The 18,017-nt window shown below is 34.0% G+C and overlaps 3 protein-coding genes across 4 annotated transcripts; all 3 read left to right on the forward strand.

The window, feature by feature from the left end:
• LOC104729252 (uncharacterized calcium-binding protein At1g02270-like) lies at positions 372-3,386 on the forward strand. 2 transcript variants are annotated; one of them, XM_010448180.2, is made up of 10 exons: positions 387-902; positions 987-1,091; positions 1,179-1,284; positions 1,365-1,576; positions 1,664-1,740; positions 1,836-1,944; positions 2,056-2,181; positions 2,380-2,490; positions 2,587-2,694; positions 2,892-3,386. In XM_010448180.2, the coding sequence occupies exons 1-10, from the start codon at positions 771-773 to the stop codon at positions 3,114-3,116; spliced, it is 1,311 nt and encodes a 436-aa protein (XP_010446482.1). In that variant the 5' UTR covers positions 387-770; the 3' UTR covers positions 3,117-3,386. The 2 variants fall into 2 exon arrangements, with proteins under 2 accessions (XP_010446492.1, XP_010446482.1); XM_010448190.2 differs by lacking the exon at positions 2,892-3,386 and having other exon boundaries at positions 372-902; positions 2,600-2,677.
• LOC104729266 (IAA-amino acid hydrolase ILR1-like 3) lies at positions 9,163-11,474 on the forward strand. The gene is made up of 5 exons (XM_010448201.1): positions 9,163-9,625; positions 9,717-9,842; positions 10,132-10,449; positions 10,570-10,701; positions 10,904-11,474. Exons 1-5 carry the CDS (start codon positions 9,290-9,292, stop codon positions 11,291-11,293), a joined length of 1,302 nt encoding a protein of 433 aa, XP_010446503.1. The 5' UTR covers positions 9,163-9,289; the 3' UTR covers positions 11,294-11,474.
• LOC109127445 lies at positions 15,099-15,709 on the forward strand. The gene has a single exon (XM_019232118.1). The coding sequence runs from the start codon at positions 15,200-15,202 to the stop codon at positions 15,386-15,388; it is 189 nt and encodes a 62-aa protein (XP_019087663.1). The 5' UTR covers positions 15,099-15,199; the 3' UTR covers positions 15,389-15,709.

Genomic DNA, 18,017 nt, shown 5'->3' on the forward strand with positions numbered 1-18,017 from the left:
TATTATATCCAGAATCAAAAACTTCAACTATATAAACTGTTAAATCCTTATAACAAAAAGTTAGTATCGACAAGAACGTCTAACAAACGCATTATTATTTATGTCCATGCATTGTTTCCTCCTTTTCATAAAAAGATGACAATAATTATAAACTAACATAAAAACTTTACTATAAAAATAACAAATCGTATAGAGAGGGCCGAAAGGAACAAAACATGGCCCCCGCCCCGCCCATCGAAACGTGCGTCGATCGAAAGCTAATATATTCATTTCTCATTACATACTGTATATTAAAACTTTGGTCATTAGAAAAAGATATATACGAAGAACAAATTAAGGAAATTAAAATATTTATTAGTAATTAAATTACCTTCTATAAATAAATTCGAAACCATACAATATATAACAAAGTGCTTCATAACACTACACACATGCACACGCACGTTCATGAACGAGAGACGAAAGCTTTTTTAAAATAGCCTAAAGCCTCACAATTCTCAAATCAATCGCTAAAAACACTTTCTAATTTTGGGGTTTTGAATTTTCATTTTTTTCCGTTTTAATTCATAAAAATCAAACAAAAAAAAAAGAGAGCGGTCACGACGTTTCTTCGATAATTCTTCTTCTTCCTTCTTCCATCCTTCATCTTCTTCCTCTGTGTTTTTTTTTGTTTTCTTCATCTCTCCTTTTTTGATTTTTACCGCCGGAGATTTTTGTATTTTTGTTTTCTTATTTCCGTTACCGTAAATTCGCCGGCGGTGAAAGAGAGAATGAAGGGGAGAATATCAAAAATAGGAAGCTATGCAATCTCATCATCCATAAGAGACCAGCATCAGCAACCTTGTATCTCTTGTACTACTTTCAACATCCTTGCTCCCATCTATAAACGTCTCTCTCCCAAGGTTTTGTTTCTTTTTTCCTTCTTCATCAATTTTTTTTTTTTTGATTGATATGAATTTTGAATTATGTGTGTGTTGGAAATGTAGGATCAAAGTCTTCGTGAAAGTGATAATCGAACGTATTGGCTTGGAAGGAATCATAGAATCATTGATTGGTTATTGTATGAAAGGTCTTCCATCATTTGTTTACAGGTTGTTCGACGAATTGCCTCTATGAAAGGAACCTCTTTTTTTTTTTTTTAGTCCTCTGTTTCTGACTTTTTTGTTTTGGTTCTAAAGGAGTTTTGGGTAGGGAACGAAGAGCTTGTTAATATGTATGAGAAGAGACTTGGTGACGCTGGTTATCTCAGTTACAAGCTTGGCCGTACTAATAACCGTGGCGATGGTATTTAAACTTCTTGGCTTTGATGTTGTTGTTGTTTCATGTGTATGTAGGCGTTTTCATTTGTGATTTCGTGATGATAGGTTTGCTTACGGCTGTTCATAAGGATTATTTTAGAGTTGTGAACTCGAGGGATTTGCTTTTTAACGATTGTGGTGATCGAGTTGCGCAGTTGCTACATGTAGAATTAGTTCCTCCTTACTCTCAGTATGATGCTCATCAACAAGTTTTGATTGTCAATACTCATTTGCTGTTTCCTCATGATTCAACGTTGTCTATAGTTAGACTGCAGCAGGTAATAATTTGTTATTATTAACTCTGTTATCATTTGTGTGATGATTTTTGTATCTTTATAAATAAACAAGATTTTGGTTTTGGGCAGGTTTATAAGATTCTTCAGTATGTAGAGTCTTATCAGAAGGAAGTTAATCTCAGTCCTATGCCTATTATACTTTGCGGGTAACTACTACCTTGTCTGGATTTTTACGTTTTTCTTGGGTTTAGATATGATGAAGAGTACTAAAAGTTCCTCTGCTTGTTTCTGTTGGTGGCAGAGATTGGAATGGAAGTAAGCGAGGACATGTCTACAAGTTTCTCAGGTCACAGGGTTTTGTGTCGTCTTACGACACTGCTCATCGGTATACAGATTCAGATGCTCACAAGGTCACTGTCTTTCTTCATATGGAGAATACTTTTGGGTATGCTGTAGATTTTTTTGATGTTATATATTTGGGATATAGGATTCTGAAATACTTGTTTTCTTTGGTTTTACAGTGGGTAAGCCACCGGAATCATCGGGGTAACATATGCGCTGTTGATTTCATATGGCTTCTAAATCCAAATCGGTATAGAAAGCTGTTGAAAACTAGTTGGAGTGAAGCAGTGTTTGGCATGTTCAGGGTGAGACTCTCCTCAATTATGTCTCATCACAAGTGTTCATCTCTTAGTGCATTTTACTGTATCCAAAAAGATTTACTTGTTGATCCTGAAACTGGTTTAACTTTAAACTGGCTTTGCAATTCTTGTCCAAATGATTTCTGGAAACAGTATGGTTTTCTGGCTTTTCTCCCTGTAACGTGAGAGCGTTTTGATTTGCAGTATCTACTGAGAAGAGCCTCACTAACAGCTGAAGATGCTTTTGCCTTTCTGAAAACCGACAATGATGGTGACCACATTACATTCTTGGGTTTCTGTGAAACGCTTCGGCAGGTATATATAGCATAATCTGTAATGCGAGTAAATCATATTCCTATGACTGCGTCATTCAACTGGATATTCACATAGTTTTTCTCTTTCTCTATACAGCTCAATTTAACAGGTCATTGCAATGGACTTACGGCAAAAGAGATTAAAGATTTGTGGACTCAAGCTGACATTGATGGAAATGGTCTTCTAGATTACAAAGAGTTTCAGGTAATGTTTTTATCATTAGAATCCTCTCTCAAAAACGTGTTCGTGATACGTTTTAAGGTAGTTGTTTCTAGTTGTAGTTGAGTTACAACAGTTGAGATTCCGTTAACATCTAGATAACTTAGAGATTTGGTAATGCCAATAGCATCTTGCTCAATCACACATGTTGCTCAATTATGTATGTACTTAACTCACTGCAGCAAAGAATATGGAACCAAACTTGGTCAGAACAGAGAGACGCAGCAGACGGAGAAGCAAAAGGTAACCGAGAACAAACCGTCGGATTCAGCGTCAAAAACGCAGTTTTGTTTCCTCCTGAAGTTGAAAAAGGAATATGGCCAGAAAATTACTCTCTATCAGACCACGCGAGGCTAACCGTTGTATTCTCTCCCATAAGAATGCCTTGCTCTCAGTTGGTTTCATGACAAAAACACTCAAACAACAAAATTTAGCTTCTTCCCATTTAAAAAGAGACCTCAGTTTTGTCCCCCTTATAGAGAAATTGCTCTGTCTTCCATTAGTTCGACTTGACCGCTCTCACTCTTTGCGGTTCTTGCGTTGAGGGAAGAAGAGATAAAGGGAGACAGAGGTTCTATAAACTTATACGGTGTACAAACATGTAAAACTATTTATGAAGCTTATGTATAAAAATTGGTGTAGTAGAGATTTTAAGTAAGAAGCAGTTTTTGCAACTTTTTTTTGTTTTTCCTTAATAATTTTTGTTTTACTTTTCTGTATTTATATTTGCAATTGATTCAATGTTGAAACTAGATAACAACTCGCATTATGTGTGAGATAAATCTATGCAGATAAAATTAATGTTATCAATAAAGTTATTCTGGAGGATCTAAAATTTGTTTGTTTTTTTTAACAGCTTTCTATTGAAGATTAAATGTTGTCCTCGTAGAGGGGGTTTACATTGTGATCCTCATGCAGGATGTTTACAAGATAGTTAGGGACATAGTAATAAGACATGAACAAATGATTATTCATAGGTTCTTTGGCCAATCTGTCTGCTGCTTTGTTGTTGCATCTTCGTGTCCAAACGAAACTTGCTTCTGTAAAACGTTGTTTCCATTGTTGTATTTCTCTTACCCAATTGTAGACTGTAAAGTTGCGTGTATCTCCCCTTGCTAGTTTGCCGACCATTTGATTATCCCCTTCAAAGATGACGTGAGTGAATCCGCGAATCCACATTTGTTGCATTGCAATTAGAAGACCTTGTAATTCTGCTACCCCAAGATTCATTCGATACAATATAAATAGAATTGTATCCCCCCCTCATTTTTTGCTTTCCGATCTTATTTATTCATTCCCAGTTATGTGACTAAAGTTGACTAAGTTATGTGCGCGATACAAAGTTCATAATTCAGAACTCTTTTTTTTAGTTCATCCTATTGGCTCGGCTTTTACGAAATAAAAAAAGTATCTTTCAAATTGGAGATCAAGCTATCTCTAATAATATGAACGAGACCTCAACTCTTCTGTTTGTTTGATCTAAAAAAGAATAGAATTCAAAATATTCCGTGAAGGTCTGTAGTTCTAGAAGCTAAGGCTCATTTTTTATCATTCAATAAGCATCTTGTATTTCATAAAAATTGGGAGCAATATAATCCTTACGTAAAGGCCACCCTATCCAACTTTCGGGCATTAGGATACGTTTCAGTCGTGGATGGCTATCATAAGTGATTCCTAACATATCATAAGATTCCCGTTCTTGAAAATCCGTACTTTTCCAAACCCAGAAAACGGATGGAATTCTAGGATTACTCCTGTGAGTAAATACTTTTATGCAGACTTCTTCCGCTTGATTAACACCATATTCTATTCTCGTAAGATGATACACGCTGGCTAAGAGGCCACCTGGTGCCACATCATAGGCACATTGCGAACGTAAATAATTGTAACCATATACATATAAAATTANCATTTGATGTGATCGTCATTTGGTTTAGTCCATCTTGAAGTTTGGTCTTCCAATCGAGAAGTGTGTGCGAGATTTCTTCGATGATGTTCTGGCCATATATCTATCCACTCTTGTGCTTCTTGCGCTGCATATGTTAGATCTTCCTGCCAACTATTGTCTATATCTTGAAAGACTAGAAGGTTGCGGCTTTTCCAGAGTCTCCACAAAATCCAAATGGGCATTTGGCGTTCATAGAATGAGAGATGATGATTATTATATTGATCAAGGATACCTTGGAATTTATCATTGAATGTTGGCATAAAACTGAGCTGATGAAGGGTTGATGTGTTCCATATATCTTTCGCATGCTGACAGTCGAAGAACAGATGTTCAATGGTTTCTATGTCCTGATTACAACGCTTGCAAGTCTGAGACAGATGTACTGCTCGGTGTGCTAATTCTGAATTGGTAGCCAGTGCTCTTGTAAGCATTCTCCATAAAAAGTGTTTCAGCTTGGGAGCAATTTGCAGTTTCCAGATAGCTTGTTTATGAATTTGGAGGCCAGGTGGTGGTTGTACTCTATTCTCCGTATTGTGAGTGGCTAACCAATATCCTGATTTTACTGTATAGAACCCTGAATCATTGTAGTGCCATCCTAACATATCCGGATCAGTTGTCTTGCTTAGCCGAATCCTCTTGATGATTTGTATATCTTCCTCTACTATTATTGATCGTAGCAACTCATCATTCCAACCTGATTGACTTTCCAGCATCAGTTCGTTGACATATGTTGGATATGCTGTAGCTCCTTCTAATCGTGTTGGCGGTCTAGGGGGACTAGTTGGGAGCCACGGATCAAGCCATATATTCGTGATGGTTCCCGTGCCTATTAAGAATCTCATTCCTTTTTTAAGGAGATCACGTCCATCTTGTAGAGATTTCCAAATAAATGATGGTTTGTAGCCTTTTCCCGCATTAAAAGTGTTTGAATCCGGAAAATACCTTGCCTTTAGAAAACGAGCCAAGAGACCTTCTGGATTTTGAACGATGCGCAAACTTGTTTTGCCAACAATGCCAAGTTAAAACTCTCTAAATCCCTGAAGCCTAAACCTCCTTCACGTTTTGGTAGACTTAGTTTTTGCCATGAGACCCAATGCATTGATTTCTCTCCTCCATCTTTGCTCCACCAAAACTTTGCTAAGAGAGCATTTATTTCCTCACAAATTCCTTTTGGTAATTTGAAGCAGTTCATAGTGTAGACTGGGAGAGCTAGAGCTACTGTTTTCAATAAAATCTCCCTCCCTGCCTTTGATAGAGATTTGGTCGACCAACCTTGTGTGCGCTGCTTTACTTTGTGAACTATGTATGAGAACATTTCCTTCTTCTTTCTACCAATGAACTCAGGAAGCCCCAGGTATTTCCCGCATCCTCCATCGTTGTGTATATCTAAAATCCTCCTTAATCTGGTCTCCACATGCTGTTGTACTCGAGAACCAAATGTTATTGCTGACTTGTTGAGGTTCACCTTTTGCCCAGAGACCCGTTCGTAGGTTTGTAGGATTCGCATTATGGTAGAACAGGATTTTGGATGAGCATGGCAGAAGAAGAGAGCATCATCAGCAAACAAGAGATGATTCAATGTAGGTCCAGTTGTACTAATCTTCATTCCTTTTAGATTGTTTTCTTCCTCTGCTTTTCTTAAGAGATGACTTAATACTTCTGCACACATTATGAAGAGATAAGAGGATAAAGGGTCACCTTGTCTGATACCTCTCTCTGGTTGTATATGACCACTTGGTGTCCCGTTAATCAATACTGAGAAGCTTACTGTTTCAATGCATTGCATTATCCAATTTATCCAGATTGAGTCGAATCCCATGTGTTGCATTGTTTCTCTTATGAAACTCCATTCTAGTCGATCATAAGCTTTTGAGATATCAGTTTTGACCGTCATATACGAGTTAGCCCAACGTCTTCTTTTCTTCAGCGAATGGATCATTTCATGAGCAATGATGACGTTATCTATAATGTTTCTTCCAGGGATGAAACCAGCTTGATTCTCGGAAATAATGGAGTTCAGATGCTTCTTCAAACGATTGACAAGTATTTTCGAAATGATTTTGTAGCTAACATTACACAATGCTATTGGGCGAAAATCACTCATCGAAGTTGGGACGTCAATCTTTGGGATTAGACATATATTGGTGTGATTTGTCTGACCATTGAGGACCCCATTTCTGAAGAAACACGAAACTTCAGACATGATTTCGTTCTTGATGTCAGGCCAGAATTGTTGATAGAAAGCCGCTGTTATACCATCTGGACCTGGTGACTTATCGGGGCCTATATCAAAGACTGCATCGTGCATTTCTTCCTCTGTTACCATCCTCTGTAGATCCATATTCATTTCTGTTGTAACTTTAGATTGAAATCCTGTGAAAACATCAGAATAGTCTGTTGAGGAACTTCTTGTTGTCTTGAAGAGATTTTTGAAATACTGCTCTGCAACTGCTCCAATCTGATTATCCCCTCGATATACCAAACCCGTATCATCTTCTATTGCCAAAATTCTGTTTCGAGCAATCCTCTGTTTTGTAGTTTTGTAGAAGTATTTGGTGTTTCGATCGCCTAAAGTAAGCCAATTGTTCCTGCTTTTTACTTTTAAAATTTGTTTGTTTAAAAATAAAATATATAACCTTTGAAAATATGTTTAGATCAAACTATTATGTATCAACTAAATATATAATCCACCTTTTCTTCAATCTATGCAAGATTTTTTATTTTGTTTAAATTTTTTGATGTAAGAATATGTTTCACCCGTGAAATATTATACCAATAGTATTAATAAGTCATATGCCTATAATAATGATTCTTGTGATAATTTATTTTAGAAATTTTAAATATGTGAATAATAATCAGTTTTTTAATGAGAATTCAACCAAAAAAAACCCAAACTTTCTAGAATTTGCCAAAAAAAGCACCAATTCTTGGTCTAGCCAAATAAACACTCAACTTTTGAATTTAAACGTCATTAACAACACATTTACTATTGGGGTTAAATCATACGCCGTCGTTTTGAATTTCTTAGTTTTTAAAAAAAATTGCATTACCAAGGTTCGAACCCGAGTTCTCAGAGTGGTTCGAACCCGAGTTCTCAGAGTGGTTCGAACCCGAGTTCTCAGAGTGCATAAGGGAGGCTTTTACCACTGAACCAGTGATAACTTTCAAACATTAATGCAATATACTTGTTTTTATTATATGAAAACCGGGAATATAAAAAAAAAAAAAGAAAAATCAGTTTTTATCGACTTTACCCTAAATCAGACATTCTCGTCGTCGAGAGAAGAAGACCGTGAGGTCGATTTTTTTTTTTTTTCTTTTCAACCTTCAATTCACAGATTACACAGATATACTCAGGGACTTATATTTGATTCGTCACAATTCTCCTTTCCACAAGATCAGTCCTCCCAAGCTCAGTCATCACAAGCTCAATCCGCACATTCCTCAAGATGGGACCAAAGTTCACAATACCAAGCCTCACAAGCAAGTGAATGGGGTAGTTGGTTTTCCTAGATGGCATAAGCTCAATCCTGTTTTATTTTTTGTTGTTTAGTCCATTTCAAGTTGCAGGTTTTTGTTAGTTAATTTTCAGATTTTAGAACTAAATTGCAGGTTTGGTTTGAACAATTTTAAATTTTGGTTTTGTAAGTGAATATAAATTGCAGTTTAATTTATTTTAGTTGGGCAAAAATCAATCGAGTATATCTGTGTAATCAGTGAATTGAAGGTTGAAAAGAAAAAAAAAATCGACCTAACGGTCTTTTTCTCTCGACAACGAGAATGTCGATAAAAACTGATTTTTCTTTTTTTTTTATATTCCCGGTACTCATATAATAAAAATAAGTATATTGCATTAATGTTTGAAAGTTATCACTGGTTCAGTGGTAAAAGCCTCCCTTATGCGGTCTGAGAACCCAGGTTCAAACCTTGGTAATGCATTTTTTTAAAAAACTAAGAAATTCAAAACGATTCAAAACGACGTCGTGTGATTTAACCCCAACAGTAAACGTGTTGTTAATGACGTTTAAATTTTCTGTTAACTTTATGAACGGTGTGTTAATTTGGCAAGTCAGTAAAAAGTTTGTTATTATATTTGAAAGTAAACAAAAGTTGAGTGTTTATTTGGCTAGACCAAGAATTGGTGTTTTTTTTGGCAAATTCTTGAAAGTTTGGGGTTTTTTGGTTGAATTCTCGTTTTTTAATAGGTGAAGAAATTCGGGTTTTGAAATTGTTTTAGATATAATAATGTTATAATAATTAAATATGTTATAAAAATAATTAAAATATATTTTAAAATTGAAATGTTGAAAAAAAATATTATAAAAATGAAAACAATAAATTTATTGGTGTCTCGAGCTTTCTAACCACAACAGATCAATATTTTCTTGAATAATAGTAGTGAATAGATATTATTATATTGCCGCCAAAGAAAGAAAAAACAAAATTGCAGAAATTAATTAATTAAAAAATGTATTTTTAAAAAAGGAACAAGTTTCGAGCTTTAGACATCTCTCGCCAAAAACGAAGCTTTCGATTGGTGGTGCTTCACTATTCAACAAGTGTCTAACTTTCAGATCAAATTCTGATCGGAGCTTGCTTTTTAGGGTTCCGTTGACCCCCAAATTTTTGAAAATGGTTAGTTCTTCACATTCGACGCCTCTTCTTCTTCTTCTACTTCTACTTGTAATCGCTAGTTCGGTCAATGGAGATCAAGAGTACCCAAGTCAATATCTAACAGAAGCTTTGGGTGATAAAGACTGGTTAGTCTCTGTGAGAAGACAAATCCATGAAAACCCAGAACTCCTTTTCGAGTTACACAAAACAAGTGCTTTGATTCGTCGGGAGCTTGACGAATTAGGGGTTTCGTATTCTTACCCGGTTGCCAAAACCGGTATTGTAGCTCAAATCGGGTCTGGTTCTCCTCCCGTTGTTGCTCTCCGAGCTGATATGGATGCTCTCCCTTTGCAAGTAATTAAACTCCGATTTAAATCTCTCTTTTATTGTTTGTTTTTTGATTTCTTCAAAGTTGTGTGAATTCGAATTGGTGATGGTGGTTTAGGAACTTGTTGAGTGGGATCATAAGAGTAAAATCGATGGCAAAATGCATGCTTGTGGGCATGATTCACACACTACTATGCTTCTTGGTGCTGCTAAATTGCTTAGCAAACGCAAAAATAAGCTTAAGGTAAGCTTTTTCTCTTCTTTGTTCTCTAGCTTGGTTTAGGAGTTTAGGTGAATGTGTTGTCAATTTGTGAGATTAGCTTAGCAAACGCAAAAAGTACTAATCTTGTTTGTCTTGTTTGTATGTACAATTAGTTTGTTGTTTGCCACAGAAAGAATGAAACTTTTCCATTGTCTGTAGTGTTCTTGCATTGTTGTTTTAGTTTGATTTGGACAATGGTGTAGCTGTATCTGTGTTTGCTTTGTTTATAGAAAAGATTTAGTCTTTTAATGTCTCTATGATTAATCAAAAGGGAACAGTGAGGCTTCTATTTCAACCAGCAGAAGAAGGTGGTGCCGGTGCTTTTTACATGATAAAAGATGGTGCTTTGGGTGAATCAGAAGCAATATTTGGTATGCATATAGATACTGACTTACCTACGGGAGAAGTAGAAACAATCTCGGGTCCTACTATGGCAGCCACAAGCATATTCAGTGTAAGAATGAGTGGGACAGTACCTGCGTCTTCTGCAGAGACTCATTCTTGTGTTGATCCGGTGCTGGCTGCATCATCTACCATCTTAGCATTACAACTTATCATCTCTAGAGAAGTTGATCCTCTGTCAAGCCATGTATGTTGTATACATTCCCAATCGATAAATCTAATGGTCTTTAATGCATATTGATATCACTATTTGCAAAACTAAACCTAAGTCTTCTGACGCTAAAAGGTTCATGTTTTTTGCTTTTAGGTGCTGTCTATTACATTTATGAAAAGCGACGCTTCTGAGTTTGATGAGACTCCAACGTATGTAGAATTTGGTGGAACTCTGAGGAGTCTTACAACCGATGGCATTAACTTGTTGATACGTAGGTTGAAAGAGGTACGTATACATACGCGCAGTTTTAAATCAATCTTTTGCCTGGTGATCAGTAAGAGTATAGTTAGTGATTTTGATTCCTGAGTATCTTGTTACTCTGTTCTAGTAAAAATTTCATGGAACAAGCCATTGCTATATCCATCTCTTCCACGATCCACAGAATCACGAATGTTCAAATGTAAGCTAACGTGATTATTGCTGACAGGTGGTTGAAGGAGAAGCTGAAGTTTATAGATGCAAAGCAGATATAAACATGCATGAAGATAGCCATCCTATGTATCCAGCAACAGTGAACGACCACAAGCTACACGAATACACTGAAAAGGTTTTGAAAAAATTGATTGGACCCGAGAGGGTGAAACCAGGTGAAAAGATAATGGCAGGTGAGGATTTTGCCTTCTATCAACAAGAAATACCAGGTTACTATCTAGGAATCGGCATCAGAAACGAAGAAATCGGTTCTGTACGTAGCGTTCATTCCCCTTATTTCTTCCTCGACGAGAATGTTCTTCCTTTTGGATCAGCAGTGTTTGCTGCCTTAGCTGAGATGTATCTACTAGAGCATCATCAGAATCAAACTAAGTCTGGATATTGAAGAATGTACTAAAGAAGCTTAGATCTCTAAGTCTCTTAGATATTGTAACTTTAATTTGAGAAATCAGTTGTGATAATAAAATTGTAAGTAATGAGTCTCACTCTCACATGGGTAAGGTCTAAGGTGCATGTGATCGAGTCATTGAGCGTAGCCGTTTTTGTATTACCGGACCCAAAAAAAACAAAACATTTGTGTAGTTTTTTTTTTGAGAAATTTTTAATTTGTATATTCAGAAATAAAGTAAACATAGGCAGCACCTAGTTTATAAATCTATTAAGCAATAGAAAAGCTATGTTTTGTATTTTTATAAATTGTAAATTGCCTTTGTCCTAACATTTGGATAAGATAAAGATGAATGTGTCACATGGCTGGCACTCACATAATAAGATCCAAAGCTGATTATCAAATTAAGAGTTTCAAGAAAGAAAAGACAATTTAGCAGATAATAAGAGGATTAGTTAAAATTTCAACTAAAACAAAAGACAAAAAGTGATGACACATTTGTACCTAAAATGGCTAAATCCAAGTCATTTTATAGAATACTGTCTCGTCGTGCTACTTGTTGGTTTTTGTTTCTTTTTCTTTAAAGCATAATACGACGATCAAGCTCAACAACATGCACTTCAAACCTTCTGCATTTATGGGGAATATGATTGGCTTCTATAACCTATCGATAAGCCATAATTAGGTGCTAAAACAGAGTGGCTAATAAAATAGTGAATGATTAGGTAGAGAAAAGTATAAAAGTTGTTTCAGTGCAACCCACCTAAACAAGTAGATAGATAATGTATGGTTCGTTGTTAGTTGACTGACGATTAATATCTTCTTTTTTTGTTGTTAATTACGAGAGGTTCGAGTCTAGACCTCAATCTTTTCTATGGTCCAAAATCTAATTTTACCAATATTTTATAACATGGTGTAAATAATAGGGTGAGTACTTGGATCCAATTTGTATACTTTAAACCATTGGCCTAATATTGGTTCTAGTTGATTAATATTTTATATGCTATTTATTCAAAAAAAAAAATATAGTATATTTTATATGCTATTGGCTTTTAAACAATATGAAGCCAATATATCGTCACTCTCGTAATAACCTCTAATCATACTTGGGGAAAGCCATGAAGAATACGACCTAATTAAAGTCGTCCCGATTCCTTTCAAATCAAGCTAAATCAATCACGTCGTTCGATAATCTCTCGGATCACGTGACTCTCGTTGGATGTGTCAATTAAATCAATATATGAATGAAATCTTGAAAAAATGGCCTAATTTAATCAAAGCTGGAACGAAGTCCACATTATTCTTTAGGAGAGGGGTTGAGAAAATCTACATCGTATATTTCTATAGAACATGTATAAGTACATGTAGACACGTATACTTTTATAATCTCTTCACTCATTATTGATCTCAGTGAGATTACTATTATTTGTATATCTTAAAAACACAATAAATCTACATATACTGCTGTTTCCCGATATATTTCTATCCGTACGTATAGTTTCATATTTGGACAAAATGTATATAGTTATAACTTTTAAGTAACATTTGGACAAAACGAATTCTGTGACATTACACTATGCATTTACACATACACACACACAGACACACTGACTTAGAAGCTTGAGGGAATATATAATATTTTTATACAATCATGTCGATGTAAATTTAGTAAAAGAATGTTTATATACGTCCTTGTTAAATTGACTATCTGATGGTGACATGGTGTTGGTGATTAGCCAATTATGTCCTTACTAGGTAAATTATTTTAAAACTATTGGTTGATTCTTAGTTTAATGATTGTTGTAACTCTCATATGACCTATTATTATACGACCCTCTGTTAAACTGTAGAGTGAAAATTGATGTATGACTTTGAAATTTATGGAATGTGACTTTGAAATTTATTTCATTGATTATATATGTTCGAGTTCATACAAAGCTCCAACATAGAAAATATATTTTACTTCTAATATTTATTTGTCACAAAATGTGAACGTACAGTTTGTCAATACTGATAGACTGGATTTTATAATCGAGTATAAATGAATCGATGATGGCGTAAAATATCTCATTTAAATATGTCATAAGATCAACCAAGTCGTATAACATATTTATTCATTGAAAAGAGAAAAAAACAGTCTCCCCAACATTCTCACATTTGTGATAAAACCATTATATCGATCTGTATTTCATGCATGAATCACGATTTTGGCAATAAGACGTAATATATCTCATGATTAGTTTGGTTGTTGGTAACGATAGTATCGGTCATCGTAGGAGAAGAGGCTGAAGACATAGAGGAAAAAAAAAAAAAAATAGAGAAAACGGAGAAGAAGAAGAATAGAGGAAATTTTTTTTTTTTTTTTTGATATTAAATCTGCTCTGATACCATATTAAAGGTTATATGACTCGATGATATTATTGATTTACAGAGAAGAGGTATATATACATGAGTGTCGATGAGCTAGGGTATTCTAAGAGAGTTATGAAGAAATATACACTTAACATAAACAGAGATTCTAATCTAAGATTGTAATCAAATCATATCACGTTGATCACTCTTTAATATATGCATCATTTCATATTTTGATTCAATGTCTACAATAAACGAAAAAAGCATCTACTAAATTACTATATAGTTAGAATTACTTTTTATAAGTATTAGACTCTAATATTAAAACAAAAAATTAGCTTTTCTTTTAGTTTTCCAGTTACAAAATAAATTTAAAACTTGATTAGTGTATTACTAATTAGGTGGTGGAAAAAGAGGTGCAATCATATCAAATTTTACATGAACCGCTCGATATCGATCTAATTGATAATCCCCCCCCCTCTAAGTGTTTATAAACTGTCAAATATTATATATTTGTGATAAACTNGCAAAACAAAATTAAAAAATAAATAAAAAAAACTAGTATAAAATTTGGTTAGCTACGATAATACTTGGGACATTAGAAAAATGCATTGACAACTTATCTCAATTTCGGCTGATTAAACACCTATATATTCATTAAATGTGATGATGTAAGATTGGGGCAACATGTGACCGTGTTAAATTGTATACACACCATTAAATAAGCCATTAACTACTTACTAATCAAGTATACCTTCAACAAGAGTCGACACAAAATATTTGATATCCTTTATACAACTAGAAAAGAAGAAAAAATAATATACTCTTGTTGATTAGTATAAGTTCAATCATATCGATTGTTGAGAGTCTTTATTCTGTTGGTTAGTAATCCAACAAAAATATATTGGAGAAGTTTCGCATATACAAAGTAACTCTTCATCCATATATATAGTCTTATATATCTAGTACTATTATATATGTAACTACTAACTACTAACTACATGTAATGGATTCCCAGTTATATCCAAATGAATTATTGGTATGCATGTACTATGCAAAAGTTTTCTCCTACACAAATACTAAATATATATAAAGTTATTCAGTATTCGTACTATTTCTATATGATTGCAAAACAACAAATTCTGATGAATCCAGCTGCTATATTCGTTTAATCAATTAACTTCTCCTGTATATACATCTGTTTGGTAAAGAAAAACCAAAATATTCTTTCGCCAAAAAACTGAAGTCCCAATGATATATATGTATTATCAGTTATAGGACCTTTTATTTTAGTTTCCTTTAATAATTCCAACTTGATTTGTTCTACATGTAATGTGCAGTGAGCGTGAGAAGCGGGTGATTATAAAACTGAGATCTAAGAAATTTTAAATAATATAAAAAAAAAAAAATAGATTATGTAAATGGTGGTCTATATAAATGACAAAGAGGTCTCTCACATTCTCACTACTCATCATCAAGTTTTCATTTGTCTAGATCTGTTTTTTTTTTCTCTTTTCAAAATATTATAAGTTTCAAAGAGAAAAATCAAGAATGATATCAGTAGTGATTATAACTGAGCTACTAGTTGAGTACACGACGGCTCTAGCTAAACTCACCGCCGGGATTCTTCCACGGCGTACCGGAGATAGAAACGCCATAAGGATCGGTGGTTTTCTTCTTCCAACACCTTCTTCCACGTCGACGATTCCTGATTTCTCTTCTCATCTCGTCGACTTCTGATTTTGTTACTTCTTTTTCTGGTCGCATTACTAAGTTTTTGACTTCAGATTTGCTTCGTCTCTCTTTATGACCTAACCGACTGAGAGTTTTACCGAGTGTCTCGCCGTCATCTTGAACCGCATAGAGCTTTGTATATCCGTATCTAATTTTATATAGAGATAATTAATGGTTTTGAACTTTTGAAGAACTAATAATTTTTGTTCGAGCTTTTTTTTGGTTTCCATGTAATTTAGCATTTTAACATTGTCGTCAAAGCTTATGATCCTGATCTGTACTGATCTCTATTTTGTTTAATGAAATCTTGTGAGCATTTAGTCTTTATTCAATAGCTTTCACAAATCACAAAGAAACGGTGTGTTGAGTTAATTATTTGACTTTTTTTTCTTTTTCTTACATTAGTATACGATTAACTTTGATACCTAGTCTTGACATTTGAAGTCATTGCTCACGTCAGTTAAAAAGGAGTGAGAGGCATTTTGCTCAGTAATTAATTTTCCACTTATTATAAAACATAGTATGAAGTAGCCAAGTTGATAACTATGGTCGGAGACACGGAGTGGTATTAATTTATAGTTTATCGGTTGAAGACTTTGAACGTTCAACTTAGTTAATTTAATGGTGAGTTTGTAACGTACGCCATCTTTATAAAGTCGTAAGAGACAAGTGCGTTACTGTCTACACTTCCAAAGCTGTTAGAGAAAATAATACATTTGTGGGAGAAATCGTTTACTGAATTGAATCAAACGAATGAAGCCAAAAGAACGTAAGTATAAATTATACTGTATAATTTGTTTCACAAAACGCGATCTTTATGTATCTTCATTTTCAATTTTTTTTTTTCAATCTTCAAGGTAAATTATTACTCTTTCACAACTGTATATCACTTTTCTAACTGAGATAAACAAAAAGAAGAAATATATATTGCCACTTTGCCAGTACATATATATGCTAGTTTTTATGACTTAATACGCTGATAACTGAATGAGTATGTGTAGGCGAAAAAGAAAATACCAAATGATGTTTATCTGCATTTTAATTTGTATCAGTTTATAAACTTTAGATAATGGTCTTCTTATATACATTCGAATGCGAAACGCAAATATAATGAAAGCACATCACTGACATCACTTGTCTGTGATGTTTATCAATGTTTTTTAGTTATGTTTACAATGTATATATACTATTAAACTATTTCTTTTTATCATTATCTCACGCAAATATTTACGCTCAAAACAAACCAGTTGAAACTAACAATTTTAAACCATTGGTGCATGTGAGTAAAATGGATATATGTAGCAAACCATCACTTGTTGTTATTAAATTCAAATTAGGAAGATCCAAAACCATATGAAAATTATAATTTGGCGAAGCTCACAGATTGATAGCATAACTCAAGATCTTAGTTCTTTAACAAACATACCAGATAAGTCGTAAATCCAATAGTAACCAAGACTATGCACACATGCACAAAGTGCACCGAATCATTCGCTGAACATTGTTGATATCTGTTGTCTGTAATATGTTTGAAAGAAAAAAGTACATTTTTGTCTACATGATGCAACTTGTCTTACTACCATATAGCAACTTATATTAGATTCGAAAATTCGAAATATTATATATAAACATATGGATGAGGACTATATATATATATATATATAGAGAAGTGATAGCAAGAGAGACAAAGTTGGTTACATATATAATGGATGAAAAGGAGCAAATTACGGGAAAAAAAAGTGCATGACGTTAGCGAGACAAAATAAATTGTATGAAAGTTTTGGATCTTAAATTACATATATATCTTCTGTTCACGGTTTGGAAACCCTTAAGTTAAAACAAAATACTGAATATTTTTATGTCTTAAGATTTTAATCTCTTGTCCTGATAGCTTTCCACGGTTCATATATATCTTCTGTTCACGATTTGGAAACCCTTAAGTTAAAACAAAGGAGCATATTTTTATGTCTTAAGCTTTCATATATACTAATTAGTCCAAATACTGAATATTTTTATGAAAGCTTTCCACACTTCGTATAAAATATAAGTTTTAAGCAATGCAAAAACTCGAAGACTTTTTATTTGAACTACACAAGTTTGGATCTTATGGTTAATTTATCTTATTTGAAAGAAAAAGTAACCTTCAAAGTCATTTTCCAGTTAATTTTTAAATAACACGGAGGAAAAAACACAGGAACAAGAAACAAAAATAGTGATTCGGTAAGGCGAGATATGAACACTGTAGGAAAGGAATGGTTTCGTCGAGATTTGTTACGTTCGCTAAACGCGTCCTGGCATTGGCCGGCATGTGGGTCACCAAAAATCTTAATATGAATTCATTAGTAAACTTAACATAACATATTTAACTACTGTTTTAACTTTTAAGTATGCACATTGACTATTATGGCTGCAATTGACACCAATAAAATTTAAAAATTGTTCTAACTTACACCAAATTTTTAGATATATATATGAGTTTGAAACCAACCAATTGTGAGTTTGAATCCATTTTGAACCCATCAAACAATTTTCCTAGATCCACCACTGCCTTCCTTCACAAACTACAACAATATTATTAAGCACTCGTTATCAAAAAGACACACACAAAAAAAAAAAAAAAAAAAAAAAAAAAAAA

This window comes from Camelina sativa, chromosome 2 (genome assembly GCF_000633955.1).
Source record: "Camelina sativa cultivar DH55 chromosome 2, Cs, whole genome shotgun sequence".
Lineage (NCBI taxonomy): Eukaryota > Viridiplantae > Streptophyta > Magnoliopsida > Brassicales > Brassicaceae > Camelina > Camelina sativa.

Coding starts and splice junctions, on each gene's coding strand:
- LOC104729252 (XM_010448180.2), top strand. CDS start 771: ATGAAGGGGAGAATATCAAAAATAGGAAGCTATGCAATCTCATCATCC. Junction 2,182..2,379: donor CAGTGTTTGGCATGTTCAGG/GTGAGACTCTCC, acceptor TTTGATTTGCAG/TATCTACTGAGAAGAGCCTC. Junction 2,695..2,891: donor TAGATTACAAAGAGTTTCAG/GTAATGTTTTTA, acceptor AACTCACTGCAG/CAAAGAATATGGAACCAAAC.
- LOC104729266 (XM_010448201.1), top strand. CDS start 9,290: ATGGTTAGTTCTTCACATTCGACGCCTCTTCTTCTTCTTCTACTTCTA. Junction 9,626..9,716: donor TGGATGCTCTCCCTTTGCAA/GTAATTAAACTC, acceptor ATGGTGGTTTAG/GAACTTGTTGAGTGGGATCA. Junction 10,450..10,569: donor TTGATCCTCTGTCAAGCCAT/GTATGTTGTATA, acceptor TTTTGCTTTTAG/GTGCTGTCTATTACATTTAT.
- LOC109127445 (XM_019232118.1), top strand. CDS start 15,200: ATGATATCAGTAGTGATTATAACTGAGCTACTAGTTGAGTACACGACG.